Genomic DNA, 16,764 nt, shown 5'->3' on the forward strand with positions numbered 1-16,764 from the left:
GAGATTAAACAGGATGTGCTCATTTGTTCAAGGAATGCAGAGTTGTTAAGGTCTGTATGGAAATAAAGGCATTTTTCTGTTTGCTGTGTGTCGAACTTTTCCTCTTACATTCAAAAGCACTGATCAATATTAAAGGGGCGCCATTATGCTCATCTTCATCCCTTTTGACTTATTATGGAAGACATGTAAGTATATATATATATATATATATATATACAGTGGGGCAAAAAAGTATTTAGTCAGCCACCAATTGTGCAAGTTCTCCCACTTAAAAAGATGAGAGGCCTGTAATTGTCATCCTAGGTACACTTCAACTATGAGAGACAGAATGGGGGGAAAGAATCCAGGAAATCACATTGTAGGATTTTTAAAGAATGTATTTGCAATGACAAAAGTTCATCTCAATACTTTGTTATATACCCTGTGTTGGCAATGACAGAGGTCAAACGTTTTATGTAAGTCTTCACAACGTTTTCACTGTGGCTGGTACTTTGGCCCATTCCTCCATGCAGATCTCCTCCAGAGCAGTGATGTTTTGGGGCTGTTGCTGGGCAACACAGACTTTCAACTCCCTCCAAAGATTTTCTATGGGGTTGAGATCTGGAGACTGGCTAGGCCACTCCAGGACCTTGAAATGCTTCTTACGAAGCCACTCCTTCATTGCCCGGGCGGTGTGTTTGGGATCATTGTCATGCTGAAAGACCCAGCCACGTTTCATCTTCAATGCCCTTGCTGATGGAAGGAGGTTGTCACTCAACATCTCACGATACATGGCCCCATTCATTCTTTCCTTTACACGGATCAGTCGTCCTGGTCCCTTTGCAGACAAACAGCCCCAAAGCACGATGTTTCCACCCCCATGTTTCACAGTAGGTGTTCTTTGGATGCACCTCAGCATTCTTTCTCCTCCAAACACGTCTAGTTGAGTTTTTACCAAAAAGTTCTATTTTGGTTTCATCTGACCATATGACATTCTCCCAATCCTCTTCTGGATCATCTAAATGCTCTCTAGCAGACTTCAGACGGGCCTGGACATGTACTGGCTTAAGCAGGGGGACACGCCTGGCACTGCAGGGTTTGAGTCCCTGGCGGCGTAGTGTGTTACTGATGGTAGCCTTTGTTACTTTGGTCCCAGCTCTCTGCAGGTCATGGACTAGGTCCCCCCGTGTGGTTCTGGATCTTTGCTCACCGTTCTTGTGATCATTTTGACCCCACAGGGTGAGATCTTGCGTGGAGCCCCCAGATCGAGGGAGATTATCAGTGGTCTTGTATGTCTTCCATTTTCTAATAATTGCTCCCACAGTTGATTTCTTCACACCAAGCTGCTTACCTATTGCAGATTCAGTCTTCCCAGCCTGGTGCAGGTCTACCATTTTGTTTCTGGTGTCCTTTGACAGCTCTTTGGTCTTGGCCATAGTGGAGTTTGGAGTGTGACTGTTTGAGGTTGTGGACAGGTGTCTTTATACTGATAACGAGTTCAAACAGGTGCCATTAATACAGTTAACGAGTGGAGGGCAGAGGAGGCTCTTAAAGAAGAAGTTACAGGTCTGTGAGAGCCAGAAATCTTGTTTGTTTGTAGGTGACCAAATACTTATTTTACTGAGGAATTGACCAATTAATTCATTACAAATCCTACAATGTGATTTCCTGGATTCTTTCCCCCCGTTCTGTCTCTCGTAGTTGAAGTGTACCTAGGATGAACATTACAGGCCTCTCATCTTTTTAAGTGGGAGAACTTGCACAAGTGGTGGCTGACTAAATACTTGTTTACCCCACTGTATATATATGGTCCATGTTCTCAGGTCAGTGTCTCCTTGTCTCAAAGGAAGCATATCTAAACAACACACACAGGAACAGAGACTCTCATATGTTTGTTTCAGTGGAATATTCCCTCAGTGTTCGGGTTTATATTCTAGATAATGATACAGCCAAACGCTGACTCACTTCCTCTGTCAGTCTGCACTTTGTACATCACATCTCTTTGTGGTTTAATCGGCCAAACGAGGGAGAGATTTGAGGAAGAGAGGGAAAGAAAAGGCAGCAACAAACAGCGAGGGGATAAACAAAAAATCTTCGAAGTAAATCAAATAACCGAAATAAAAACCCTCTGGGGTTTAAACTCAGGGTAAAGCTTACTTGGGGAATAATATAATGCTATGAGAATATGAAAAGCTTCCAAGCTCAGGAACATATCTCCTGTCAAACGCTGCACACTGAAAAGACGTAGCTTTAAGGCTGCAGTCGCAGAAAAGGTGAATTTCATTGATTTAAAGCTGCTCTTCGAGTCATGTGAGCATCAATGTGAGCGCCATGCTGCGGATATAACAATTTAAATACCTCATTTGGAATAAAAGTCATATACAAACTTGTTTTTCTCGCTTCAAATGTGGACTTCTTCCTCTGTACCACCCATGTTTGGTTTTAATTAAACTAAACTATACATTTTAACTGGGATATAGTTTCTTAGAGCAAACAGCCACGAGAGAAAGCATTAACTGCATCCGTAATACGCCTATCTTCTATCCAAGTCGTCCTGTAATCATCCTGATGGAAAATCATTTGATGATATCATATTTCCTCCTGATGCAAGGCGAGGAACCTTCTCCGACCTGAACTTTGCTCTCATTGTGTGTCCTTTCTGAAGACAAGTCTGCTGTAACGTGAGGTAATAAAAGGCGCTGCAGAATGACGTCATACTTTAAACTTCGTCATTGTGACTCAAGTTGAATCTGGTTATGGTACAGTCTCTGCGGTGCAGCTCTGTGAGATCTTACTGTATGTAAATGATCTGTTGGTGATTCTTTTGTATTTCAATGTCATGCAAAAGGACATCAAATGAGAACGACTTACTCTCTTGTTTACAGGGAAGAGTTTGAAACACTTTTGCTTTTCCTACTGAAAGTTAGTCAGTACAAAGCCAACTCTATTATCCTGCTTCATACTATGCTAAGCTAAGCTATGCTAAGCTATGCTATGCTAAGCTATGCTAATCGTCTCCAATCTAACTCTAACAGCAGGAAATACAAATCAATTTAAACAAAAACTATTATACGAATAATACTTATATCATAAAACATACCCTTACAATTTAATCTACCTTTTACATATCTTTGCGAGGACATTTTGCTCTTATAAAAGCCAGACATATAAAGGAAGTTGCAGATGATTTACAGGCAGGCAGGAGAATGGAATAACTGTCAGAAAGTCATCGCTGTCTTGTTCTCCAGGCTGAGCCATAATGAGGAGCTAAAGGATCAATCACACACACACACACACTCACACACCTCATCTCATCACCCGTCATCCACCTCTCCCTGCCTGCTGCCGTCTCCTCATCCCCTCTTTCTCTCAAATTTATATGGTCATTATTCATGCCCTGCCTCCTCCTCCCTTAGCTATCACTTTTAAGAGCATTTAAAATATGTTCCCCATCCGCCTCACACGGAAACTAATTGTATTGCCAAAGCTCTTATATGGACTTTTAAGCAACAGCTAACAAATCCAGGTTTGAGGTGTTAACATGAAATGTAGTCGCTTAAAAATGATACATTTCTCCTGCCTGCCGTATACAACGTTACCGATATATAGCATTTTATTCAGATGGCTTTATTTCCCTTAGATTACTGAAAAACGTCCGTCATCTGTCTGCTTTCAAATCTGACAAGGACTTATCCCGGGTATCATTAATTCATCACGTGTCTCTGAGGAGGCTTTCCTAATCCCGTGTCATGCAATCTGTCTTGTCTGAATATAGGGGAGTAAAGGTTAAGGAAATAAGTCATTGGAGCCGGATCTTTTATTGTAACAAAGCCAATGAGGAGGACTATATCATTCACATCTCTTCGGGCGGACGACAGTGACAGGCCAGAGACGAGAGAGAAGGAGAAGCCATCCTCAGAGAGTCCGGGGAAAGGTTAGCGTGGCCCCAGGCAGCATGGACGATGAGGACACACACACACACACACACACACACACACACACACACACACACACACACACACACACACACACACACACACACACACACACACACACACACACACACACACACACACACACACACACACACACACACAGAGACCCCTGAAGTCACGTATACATGCAGTGCTGAATACGTCTATATGTGTCCCATTACACGGGCCACATAAACACTCACAATAAAAGAAGACTTACGTAATAATCTTGTTTTCTCGAAGACACACGAGCGGAGATGTTGCCTCCGTGACGTTCGCGGTCTACGTAGGCTACACTTTTAGAAGTATCACACACCATGCACGCAAAGATTCCTGATTCTCTAACGTGAAGGTCGTCTTTCCTCGATGTCTATGAGATGCAGTGTTCACTTTGGTCTCCTGAGATGACGGCATTTCCCCTTTGAGCATGCTTCAGTGGAATGATCTAGACTTCTGGATGTTTCGACCTCTCAGAAACGCCCTGAACAATACAAAAGGGCAATGACAAACTCCCACGATCTCACGCTACTTCACACACCACCACACTTTGTTATGTGTTTCATTGAGAGACCCCCATGTACTTTATCTCACCAGTACTTTAACAAATCTCCCTTTACCCTCCTATTGTCTTCGTTCCCCCCCCCCCCCACCTTACGTTGGTGTTCGCGGTCTAATTTGTCCTGTTTTAACTGCTTTTACATTAACACAAAAACCATTAATCATCACCACATGTAATTCAACACCCTTTCAAACCGTACATATTGTATCAGAGTACTGGTACACATGAAGAACTGCAGTACATATACAAAGAACAGACACTGAACATGTATTGGGGTGCGAGGTGTGATTCATGTGGGGGAGGGGCACATAAGAGCGGGAAATGTATCAAATTGTTCTGTGTGGGCGTGTGTGCCAGGTGTGATTCATGTTGGGGGATGGGCACATAAGAGCGGGAACACATCTAGAGAGAGTGTGTGTGTGTGTGTGTGTGTGTGTGTGTGTGTGTGTGTGTGTGTGTGTGTGTGTGTGTGTTTTCTAGCATTACTATACTTGTGGGGACCTAAATCTGTTTACATAGGCACGTGTGGGGACTCGCCTCCCTTATGGGGACAAAATGGAGGTCCCCATAAGGGGGATCATTAATTTTAGGTTGAAGACTTGGTTAGGTTAAGGGTTAGGGTTAGGGTTAGGCATGTGGTGGTTAAGGTTAGGATAAGTCTCCAGGAAATGCATGTAAGTCAATGTAATGTCCCCTGAAGTGATGTATACATGGTATGTGTGAGTGTGCGTGTGCGCGTGTGTGTGTGTGTGTGTGTGTGTGTGTGAGTCTGTGTGTGTGTGTGTGTGTGTGTGTGTGTGTGTGTGTGTGTGTGTGTGTGTGTGTGTGTGTGTGATCTGATCTGGATGGTTACTAATTCCTTTTCTTTTTTAAAGTTGACTAAATCATCCAAAATTCAATGAAAGTGGTGATCAGAAATGTTCAAATGTCTGCTGTGAAGGATATCATGAAGCCTTAATGCAATCGAATGTAAAACAATAAAGTTATGATTGATGAAAGTAGTGAATCGGTCAGATTTGACCCGAAGACGACAGGAGGGTTAACAATCTGTTCAGCATACGACCCCTTCTGTCCTTAACACTGTTGATTCAGAGGAACACACTTTCAAATATCTCTTTCAGAGGCAAAGAAACGCAGGAAAAGCAACAGAGAATGTGCCGAATAGACCAATGGATAGATGGATTTTAACAGAATAACTTTAAAAACATCATCCTCATTAATCAATCAATTAATCAGAGGATCTTTTAAATCATACGGCTTTATCATCAAATCACTTCAACTTCCAAACATGTCCATCCCTGAAAACACATCGTCTCCATTTCTGCTTTAAGCAGGACGGTTAATTGTGTTAACACAGGCGAAGTCAAAGTGTCTGCATCGATTTAATTTGCCAATTACTAAATGGCGCTCATTCATCATCACCTTAAGCTTTCACTAACTTCTCAGCACGATGTAATAAAACTGTGGAGCGATCTGTCCCCTCTCCTCATTAGGACTCTGAAGAGAACCCCCAAAGCTTAATTATTTATCTGCATTAATATCCCCTCAATTATTAATGATAGGTGAGTGTGTGTGTGTGTGTGTGTGTGTGTGTGTGTGTGTGTGTGTGTGTGTGTGTGTGTGTGTGTGTGTGTGTGTGTGTGTGTGTGTGTGTGTGTGTGTGTGTGTGTGTGTGTGTGTGTGTGTGTGTGTGTGAGGGCCAAAGATCAGCCCTACTTTACCTCAGTCTCTCTCCTGATTAATGGATGAGGGAGAGGAGCCCTTCATGTATTATTACTGGGGAGAGAGAAAGGGGGAGCGAAGGGGAGAGAATGATAATCATCGTTTAGTATGCAAACATGTCGTCTGTACATTGCTGGCATTTTAATCCCATGGCAGGAAATAATGGGGTTAAGTGTCGCAAAATTGAAAATTCATCCTTGTTTCTCGTACCTCTAACTTTTGTTTCGCACATTTCCATTAAATACAGTTAGATATTATCCCAAGTGGAATTAGGCTTTGTGACAGTTACTCCAGTTAAGAAGGAAATCAAGTAAAGGAAGTAAATACATTCAAAACATGTCATGTGTAAAAAGTGACCAAAAAAAAAACGTGTATCATATTTTGGGGTTTTATTGTGTTTTCTTGAACAAAATAAGTTTCCTCGTCTAAAAAAGTGTAATGCTGTAAAAAAGAGGATTTATACATTTGACCATTTAACTTTAACACTTTTTAACCAACAGCTTATTTTTTCCAGTGGTAGTGTGACACCTAGTGGACAAGCTCAGTATTGCAATTAATTAATGATCTAATTCAGGGGGGTCAAACTCAAATACACAGTGGGTCAAAATAAAAAAATGGGTGCTAGTCGAACTCAATGTTTATTGCAGAACTTATTGAAATGAACTTATTGCACATATTAAACCTGGAACTAACAAAGCTTAAATGATTGCCTATAAAAACAACATTAAATAATCAGTTGCATTCATTTCTTATGGCTCTATCTGCAGCTTTTCCAGAGTCATTTCTTATGAGTACATTTTCCCACAGGCCAACAACAGCTTCAACAAAACTATTTCCCTCAAAGAGAAAACCAAACATGCCCTGTTGTCGAGAGAGAGAACGTGCAACAGGAAACATCCATTGCTGCTCTGTGATGCTAGTTCAAGCAGATACTTAGCATCTCATTTTGGGTGCAAGGTCATCAATGTTTGGGCTCAGGCTCTGAGCGGAGGAGACCCTCAGGATGGAGTGAAGGTGTGCTGCAATATACCGGCGGGCCAGATCTAATAGGAATTAGAAATTATCCTGCGGGCCGAAATTAAATCCACCACGGGCCTGATTTGGCCCCCGGGCCTCGAGTTTGACACATGTGTACTAATTGGAAAACGTATTAAAATGATCTAAAACACATTTATGTTTTCGCTAAATTAGTATAGATATGTAATGTCTTTGGTTGTGTGTGTGCATATTGGGAATATATGATATCGACATTTCATTCACAATGTCTTCTTTACACTTTTAATGTAGATACTATATGCATGAACAAGGATTGAAAAACACTTGTAGAGAATGTTAATAAAAAGCCATGGAAATCCTCCAAAGCCCTCAAATCCTAGATTTCCTGAAGAGAGGCGAAGCTGCTTAGATGAAGAAGATTCTGAATATATAAATGTGTATTTCACATTTAATATGCAACTCATTCAGCCCGGTTGGAGCAGCTCATGTTCATCTGGTCATTGTTGTTAATGTGTGTTTATTAAGTGGACCCTGGCCGACTGTCTTTTTGCCCCACATGCAAAGCCAGGTGAGTAGCCTATCCCTACTTTGACCACTTACACATCACAGCCACTAGATGTCACCAAAGCTTTACGTTAGCTTTTTACTCTCTTTCCAGATGTGAACCACAAGGACACACCAGAAAAACCCCGTAAATAGACTTTATCTGGATTCATCATCTCATCCAATGCAAGTTTCCCCCCCAAAATGAATAGGTGACGGGTGAGAATCAAGCCTCTGTGCACTACTTTGATTATGTATGCGTATTTATGGAAACTTTTATGGAAACAAACACATTAAAAGTTATGTGCATGCAAAACCAGGCAATAATCCAACCTGCCAAATGATGATAAAGCAAGTTTCTAGAAAATGTACATCACGCACTGGCTGAAAAACCTCTTAAAAAATATATTCTCAAGTACCGGAAAAAACCCTATTTCCCATCTTCCTCCACTAGGTGGCAGCACACACAAGCAGCTGCAGCACTTTGAGATTTTTCCCACTTTCCTCACACCTTATTCTCTCATCTGAAACACTATCTGACAATGTGAACACAAGTTGTTTTTTAGCACAAACAAGATCACATTCACAGGAAAAGACAGAAGCACTGTTGAGTTGAGCCAATAAGAGAATCTTCATTTTCATATGTGTGCAGATAACCATTGTTGACTATAAATGCAGACTTTTTGATAATTTATTCTGTTAGATTTGAAGGACAAATATTTGATTCAATGTTGCACGATTAAAAAAAGCTCCTGGTTCAGTTTCAATATGTTTAACAGGACGTTAGAATTTAATTAGTAATTAAAAAGTCTGTCTCTACACAGCATGTTTTTATTTGTATACCTGCTCTAGGATTTAAAAAGACTATACCTAATATTTTGGATTTTAAATATCAAACTCAAAGCCTTTCTTTAATGAAAAACATTAACTTCAAGCAAAATAGTTTACAAGACTGTTTCAAAAACCTACATTACATGTCAAGCTATACGTTTAAAGGCCAGAATGAAAACAAACGATACAGATAATACATTAAATGTTGAGCAGTTGTCTGTAAACACAGATTTACAGATTTAGCATCTAATCCTTTAAGCGAATAACTACGACTAAAAACGTTGAAAAATTACTTTCTTCTTATAAAAGCACATGTGCCTTTACTTCAGACAGCTTTTCAACAAGAGTGTGTGTGTGTGTGTGTGTGTGTGTGTGTGTGTGTGTGTGTGTGTGGTGTGTGTGTGTGTGTGTGTGTGTGTGTGTGTGTGTGTGTGTGTGTGTGTGTGTGTGTGTGTGTGTGTGTGTGTGTGTGTGTGTGTGTGTGTGTGTGTGTGTGTGTGTGTGTGTGTGTGTGTGTGTGTGTGGCAGTATATAGGCTACTCAATACACCGGGCTGGATCCGTCATTTATCATCCCATTACGGCGACAAATCCGGCTCCCGGTACATGAAAGGCGAAATGAATTACCGACGTTAAGCCGTCAATAAAGCCATTTCTGTAAATGGTGTCTCGGAGGGCCCTCGCTATTATTCAACAAGCTTTATCAGCACCTTGGAAATTACGTGGCCCCTGCTTCACTTTGATTAAGGGCCCTGCCAGGGGCCGGTGACAGGCTTTGACTCGGCTTGTATTCAGGCATGAACACTAATTAAAAGCTATAAATTATCTTCTGCACGAGCCTCTCTTTGCGGGCCAGATAAGAGCAGACTGAGAGCTCATTTACCCACAATGCGCTGCGGATAAACAGCGCAGTGATACTGTCCTAATTGGAATTTAATTAAGTAGCCATGGCGTCCCACTTCAGCCTGCAGTGCATGGGATAAAGATTTCACTGTGTTACACATCAACACGTCCCCACTCATTATTCTATTATTTAAAATCGCCAATTAAAGCCTGCTGGCAATTGTAGTCTTATTGTAGTCTTATTTTAGAAAACTACAATCGCTTTCCACACTTCATTGTGTTTCTAAAAACGTCCTTTTTTCAAATAGTGGATACTAAAAAAAAGAAGAGGCCTAGTTTTGTTATTCTGCCAAAACCTCGGTTGTCTAACACGTGGTGTTTAAATAATAAATATGGCGTAAATTCGCCCCACGGCAGAGACGAGAGAAACAGGTCATTTATGTAAAACTGCGAGCGAAAATGACCAAATATACCTTTTTAGAGACTTGTAGCTTCAATACGAATAGAGCACAGTATTAATAGAGTATTATATTTAACTAAAAAGCTTCGCATTTTGCAAATATTTACCTTAGTTTAGTGGTATTTTACGTTAATTACGCTGTTTCTCCTGCATCTTGGCCATTAGACCGAACACTACAATACATATTAAAGGGTTTAGCTCCTTAGAAATTAATGCACCAGCTCGTTAGAGGTTTGGCTTGTTTGAAGCGAGCACCTGCATTTTTATTTCTGTTTTGAGTTTGAATCTTCATGGTTTATTGCACTTATTGTAGAGAAACGACAGCTTAATGTAATGTAATAAACGGCCCTGTTTAAGAAAGATCTGCCTATAAAAAACAATTAACAAGGGGGTAAGTTAGCCTAAACCAAACATTGTAATCATCATTAATTTTGATGATATAATATTGTTATCAATTCATCTCCATTCAACATAAGATCATTTAAACAAAACTGGTGCTTAAAATGACTATTGCGCATAACGAGTACTTTTACTTTTGGTGCTTAAAGTCCTCTTAACGCTAATACGTTTTTACTTATTATGAATGCACTTTGTATCCGAGTATCACACTGAAGTATTCCGTACTTCTTCCACCCATGTGTGAAAATACTTTTTAAAAACACATGATTTAAGAATAAAAACCTCTTAGTCGTCCTGTGTGACATGTATAATGCTGGATGTTGGTTTTGTTTTCTCTATGGCCTTTACAGTATGTGTACGCTGACCGAACTCTAATCTAATTGGCCCTCCTTAATAGTGACAGGGACGATCCTGGCTCCTGATTGGTCCTCTGCACACATGTGCTTCCGTCTGGGTGTAAGAGAAAGGAAAAAACACTCGAGTGGGAGATAACGTATTCAGGAGAGTTTGGGAAGCGCACACACTGATATTACGCAGCACCGGACACCGGACTGGTTCTAACGTGGAGCTGCTCCTTTCGCTCGGAAGGCTTTTTAGGAGACATGTTTTTGTAGGTGAAATATAACACAGGTGTTTTATTCTAGAGGCTTCATGCAGCGCGTCTAAATTGGATACGGAAGGGGGGGCGGGCGCAACAAGTGGAGTTTGGCGTTTTTGAAGCCGAGATTTCTCCCCGTCACCAGGCATGGAGGAGCAGAAGGAGCCCGGCAGCAGCAGCCGGGACTCCACCGAGGAGGAGAGCATGTCCCTGTCGCCGAACCTCCCCTCCCCTCCCGTGATTTTACCGCACCAAGCTGCCCAACAGAACCACAGAACCACGAACTTTTTCATAGACAACATCCTGAGACCGGACTTCGGCTGCAGGAAGGAGCCGAGCTACCGGAGCCAGACGCCGGGACGGGAAAACGTGAACCCGCTGACAGCGAGGCCGCACACCGGGAGCCTCTGCCTGGACTCTAGCAGCGACAGCACCTCCTCTTCGTCACCTTCCTCTTCATCCCCTTCCTCCTCGCCCTCGTCCAAGCAGTCCAATAAGCAGGGCGAAGCGGCGGGCACCGGCACTGGCACCGGACGGTACGCAGACAGCAATGGAGGCTCTCCGGCCAAGACGAAAGACAGCCAGGGGTTGCTGTGGCCCGCGTGGGTTTACTGCACGCGCTACTCGGATCGGCCCTCATCTGGTAAGGCGCTCATAGTACCCGAATCACACCGCCGGGGGTGCGTGAGGGCTGGGGAACTTTGTCTGGGACACCAAGGCTTCCTCCACGGTGTTGTTAAACTGTTATTGGAGTAAAATGAACTTAAAATGTGTACATCGATATTTTATTTGGCGTATGTGTTCATAATTATGCCAGAGGTGGAACAAGTATACTCAGATCTTGTACAGTAAAAGTAGAAGTACGAGAGAGGAGGAATACTCTGGAACAGTAAAAGTCCTGCATTCACAATGTTACTCAAGTAAAAGTACAAAAGTATTGGCATCAAAATATACTTAAAGTACCAAAAGTAAAAGTACTCATTATGTACATTTCAGAACCGATAATTTTACAAACAAAAAGAACCAATTTATAAAATATAAAAACAAAATAAAGGTGATTTTGTAGATTAAAATATCCAAACAAGCCATTAAACCATTACAAAAACACGACCTTAATCATTTCCAATACTCCACACCCTCGAACAAAGACGTATTTACGCACAGACATATTAATGTACATTATGGGATGTTAGGCCTGGGAACTTCGTCTGGGGCACTTCGGCTTCCTCCACAATGATGTTTAACTTTTATTGATATTAAAATGAGCTTACAATAGGTATTTGTTGTGTATATTGCTTCTTAGCGTGGCTTCAACTCACCCAATCAGAACACACACACTCAACGTGCACACAGAGACGTGTTTACGCACAGAGATATTAAAGTATTGGGATAATATCTCATATTTGTTACATGCTATTTATAAACTGCTTGTAGAATAACCAAGCTCGAAAAATGGGCTGATGTCCAATGCAATTGAAATGTTATAATAAGCATCTCTGGCTCGTGCACTTTGTTTGATGCAAACAATAACAATGATGACCTCCCTCTTGGTCCGCACGTTAATGTAAAGTAACTCATTGTGGAGGATTTAAGTACACCCGGTTTGTTTATTTCATGAATTAAAATGTGAGTTTTGCAGACGAAAAGAACAACATGGCTCAAAAACACACCTTATTATTTATCAGTCATTTACGGTCATATTAGACACACATATTATATTCCTAACACTTTTAAAAAGGCTACGAACCAACGTTACGGCCTCAGTCTACAATATCTATTCCGAAATACAAGAGACATTTTATTGTAGAGATTTTGACCCACATATATGATCACAGACAGCTTATTATCAAATGTAGTGTTTACGAAGATCGCTGTTCCGGCTGTTCCGGCTGCACGGGGGTTTAACACTAAATATATTGTGTTCTGGTGGAGTTGGTCACAATATCTGCCATTGTTTTTGCTATATTTGAGAAAGAAAGCAGTGAATGTGTAGCAACAAAACAAAAGGGATTTTCTAACATTGATGCATCTCGTAACCAAAGCAGAAATCGGTTCAACGTCTTCAGGCAATTTCAATCCAAATACATTCGTTTTAAAGTGTGTGACGATAACACGGGACGTGTGTGTACACTATTTAACGAAAGGTAGAAAGGAAGTTTGTAATTTAAATCGGAAGGATGTGTTGAAAAATAATAAGCATTAACGCTAAAAGTTAACAGAACGATCGTTATTTTTTAAATCTAATTACTTCGTCAATTATAACGAATCAGGAAAGATGCATGTTGTTTAAACTGACATTTTAACATTACCCAGCTTGTGGTGGTGATCATATTTTAATGAGATTTGTATAGGCTATTAAAGTGAGGGATGAAGGTCAAAGGTCCTTACGTTTCCTCGTTTTCTATTTAGCGTTAAGCGATCACAGCGAATATGTGTTATGCTTTCCCTGAGTCCTCTTTAACTCTTGCATTAAATTAAATAACCACCTTATCCCAGTCCGCGTAATGCTTTCACTGCAGCGTATTTAAATCCCGCTATAGAGAGCTACATTACAGCCCTATATGTTATCCTCGTGTGCATCGCTACCGTCAGCTTTACTCCGCGCAGCAGCACATCGCTGCGGTGAAGAACCCTGATCCGGCAGGATGGATAGCATTAATGGAAAGAGGGAGTTTTTGCCCAGAAAGCAGAGCTGATTTTGGAGCAGCAGGACTAATCGGTGCTGTTGTTTTGGAGAGGAAAGTCAGGCTGAATCAGACCACACAAAAGATCTAAAACAACAGAAACGCGAAACATATTTGAATCCAACTTTTAGAGAAACGTGTCTTTCATGCGATCTTTTTCTGTTGGATTATTTATCTCCACAACGAACCCAATAACCCTAAAAGAAATGTGCTGATCTCGTATTAATTTCGACATTACTCCATTGTAGTGGAATATATGAAGGCCTTGTTATTCTCGTTTATTAATGACCATAAACCACATCATAGTCAAGGACACACGCTTAACCTAAAGAGGCCTACTCAGGTTACATTAATGATTACGCGTGAGACCTCAACTGGTGTGCATGACGGAGGAAAAAGACAATACATAATAATAATAATAATAATAATAATCAAGCTATTTTAACATGAATAATTAAATAGGATAACTGTTGTTCTCTTGCACTGTTAGTTAGGAGCCATACACGAGTGTGTTTATCGTATTTAATTAATCCTATTAAAGGTTTGATTTCACGCTTTTAAAAAGATACTGTGTTAATATCCCTACCATGACATGTCGTTAAATTATCGGTGTGTTTTCACGTTAAATGCATTTATAATTAGCTTAAATCCTTTTGTTTGTAGGACGATGCCAAATTAAATACTAACTGCACATCGTTGTGAGGAGTCATCAAATGGCTGTAACATAAAGATTGTATCGAAACGAGAGAGCATGCAGGACACTGTGACCTACATTTGATGATAGTGAGCAGATAATAAGACGATCATCGCTCATCAGCAGACGCTAAGTCGATATAAGCAGCATGGGCGTTTCTATGGGGGGGCAACAAGGGGGCAGTGCCCTCTGTAACACTTGGCCCCCCCTCCAAAATAACACATCTATGATAATGCATTTTGTGGAAATGTTGGAGCCAATACTGTGTCTAAACCTGGGCCTAAGATAACAGGGATGGGGGTTTTCTTTCTTCAGTAATGTAATTAAATAAATTGAAGTTACTGAAACAAATTATTCTACTATAAAAATATTAAGAAATAGAATTAAAAACTACATTTGGCTGCATAAATAATGTATTTATACAGCATTTAGGTTCATTTTTAAGTAAGTAACTATAATTATAACTAAGTAATTGACACACATTCTGTTATTAAAACAAAAATAATGGTATTTTCTTTTTTCTTTTGCGCTATGACTTTATAGTGAACTAAACAAGTTTAAATCTTAAAACACTGTCTTTGTCTCGCTTGTGCAGCATTAAATGTGCCCTTCTTATTTAATAACTGCAGTACAATGGGTCTAAAACAGCTGATGATAATCAGACGTGTTGATGGTAAAGATCCAAAGGCTTAATTGTCATATGCACAGCTACAGTGTAGATATGTAATGACAGTCCCAGGATCCTCCAACATGCAACATGATATATATTTGACATAAAACTAAAAGAAAATAGTGCGAGGAGAAAAGAGAGTAGAAATACAAAAGTGCAAGAGAATGGTGCAAGACTTTAGAGTGCAATTAATGCAGGAAAAGTAAAATATATACGTCAAATTAAATGCTGTATACACTGAAAATGTACTTTAATTAAATGTATTATGTCAACAGATTTCTCATAACTGTATTATGTAAGGTCATTATATTAAGCTAAACCTAGTATTTGTTTATTTAAAGTTAATATTATTGCTTTCAACCAACCCAACTAGGTAGGTAGATAGATAGATAGATAGATAGGTAGATAGGTAGATAGGTAGATAGATAGGTAGATACTTTATTGATCCCAATTTGGAAAAATGTTTGCATTGCAGCAGCATAAAAAACAAGGCAATGTACATAAGAGAAAATAAGACACAGAAATAAACAGTCCAATATATTTCAGAAATGGAAATAGAAATCAAATAAAATAATGTACAATAATAATAATAATATAATAATTAATACTACAATTAATTAAAGTCAATGTTCCAGTTTCTTCAGAGTAGTGAATTAAAATACTGCTTCTCCTTGTAATACAGGCTAAATGTGTGACATCCAATCAGATGAATAGGTGTGCACCAGCCAGTAGAATAAATTGTTATTCCCATTGTTGTTTCCACATCAGGCCCGAGGACACGGAAACTGAAAAAGAAGAAGAGCAGCCCGAAGGAGGACAAGCGGCCTCGCACGGCATTCACGGCCGAGCAGCTGCAGAGACTGAAAACCGAGTTTCAGACCAACCGGTACATCACGGAGCAGCGGAGGCAGGCGCTGGCGCAGGAACTCAACCTCAACGAGTCCCAAATCAAAATCTGGTTCCAGAATAAGAGGGCCAAGATTAAAAAGGCCACGGGGTACAAGAACGGCTTGGCTCTGCAGCTCATGGCCCAAGGACTTTACAACCATTCGACCACCACCGTGCAGGAGGAGCGGGAGGAGAGCGAGTGACGAGACATTTCCCCCCCCATGTGACTCTTTTGGAGATAATGAAACAGTGGAGGAGACGCTATTTAAAAAAAAAAAAAAATCTGTTTATGGTAACAGTATATGGACATAATTATATAAATCGTTATTAAAGTTTATATAGCCACACACGTTATCATGTTGTATACAGTATATTTAATTATTTCACCTCTCATCGTCCGGGTCGTTTGTTCATGTCGTTGGATCTTTAGGTTATTGTGCCACATTCCCCTTCAACACACCAGTCGCACTCAAAACAAGCCAAAGATTTTAATATGTTCACATGTAGTCTGAAATAAAGAAAAAGAACGGTAGATTGGGACTACATTTTTATTTCTTCCATTCGTTTCCACAGAAAAAAAGCGAAAGGGCAGACTGGTAATTTACTGTTAATCTGTCAATGGGTACATTTCAATAAATTAGAAACCATTTTGAACGACAGCTGTTCATTTATTTGCCAATAACCATGCCTTTAAACACACACACACACACACACACACACACACACACACACACACACACACACACACACACACACACACACACACACACACACACACACACACACACACACACACACACACACACACACACACACACACACACACACACACACACACACACACACACACACACACACACACACACACACACACACACACACACACACACACACACACACACACACACACACACACACACACACA

The 16,764-nt window shown here is 40.5% G+C and overlaps 1 protein-coding gene across 1 annotated transcript; it reads left to right on the forward strand.

The window, feature by feature from the left end:
* Window positions 1–10,824: 10,824 nt before the first annotated feature.
* On the forward strand, window positions 10,825–16,396 carry LOC117460390 (homeobox protein engrailed-1-B-like). Its single transcript, XM_034101783.2, has 2 exons — window positions 10,825–11,546; window positions 15,720–16,396. The coding sequence occupies exons 1-2, from the start codon at window positions 11,051–11,053 to the stop codon at window positions 16,040–16,042; spliced, it is 819 nt and encodes a 272-aa protein (XP_033957674.1). The 5' UTR covers window positions 10,825–11,050; the 3' UTR covers window positions 16,043–16,396.
* Window positions 16,397–16,764: the final 368 nt, after the last annotated feature.

This window comes from Pseudochaenichthys georgianus, chromosome 2 (assembly GCF_902827115.2).
Source record: "Pseudochaenichthys georgianus chromosome 2, fPseGeo1.2, whole genome shotgun sequence".
Lineage (NCBI taxonomy): Eukaryota > Metazoa > Chordata > Actinopteri > Perciformes > Channichthyidae > Pseudochaenichthys > Pseudochaenichthys georgianus.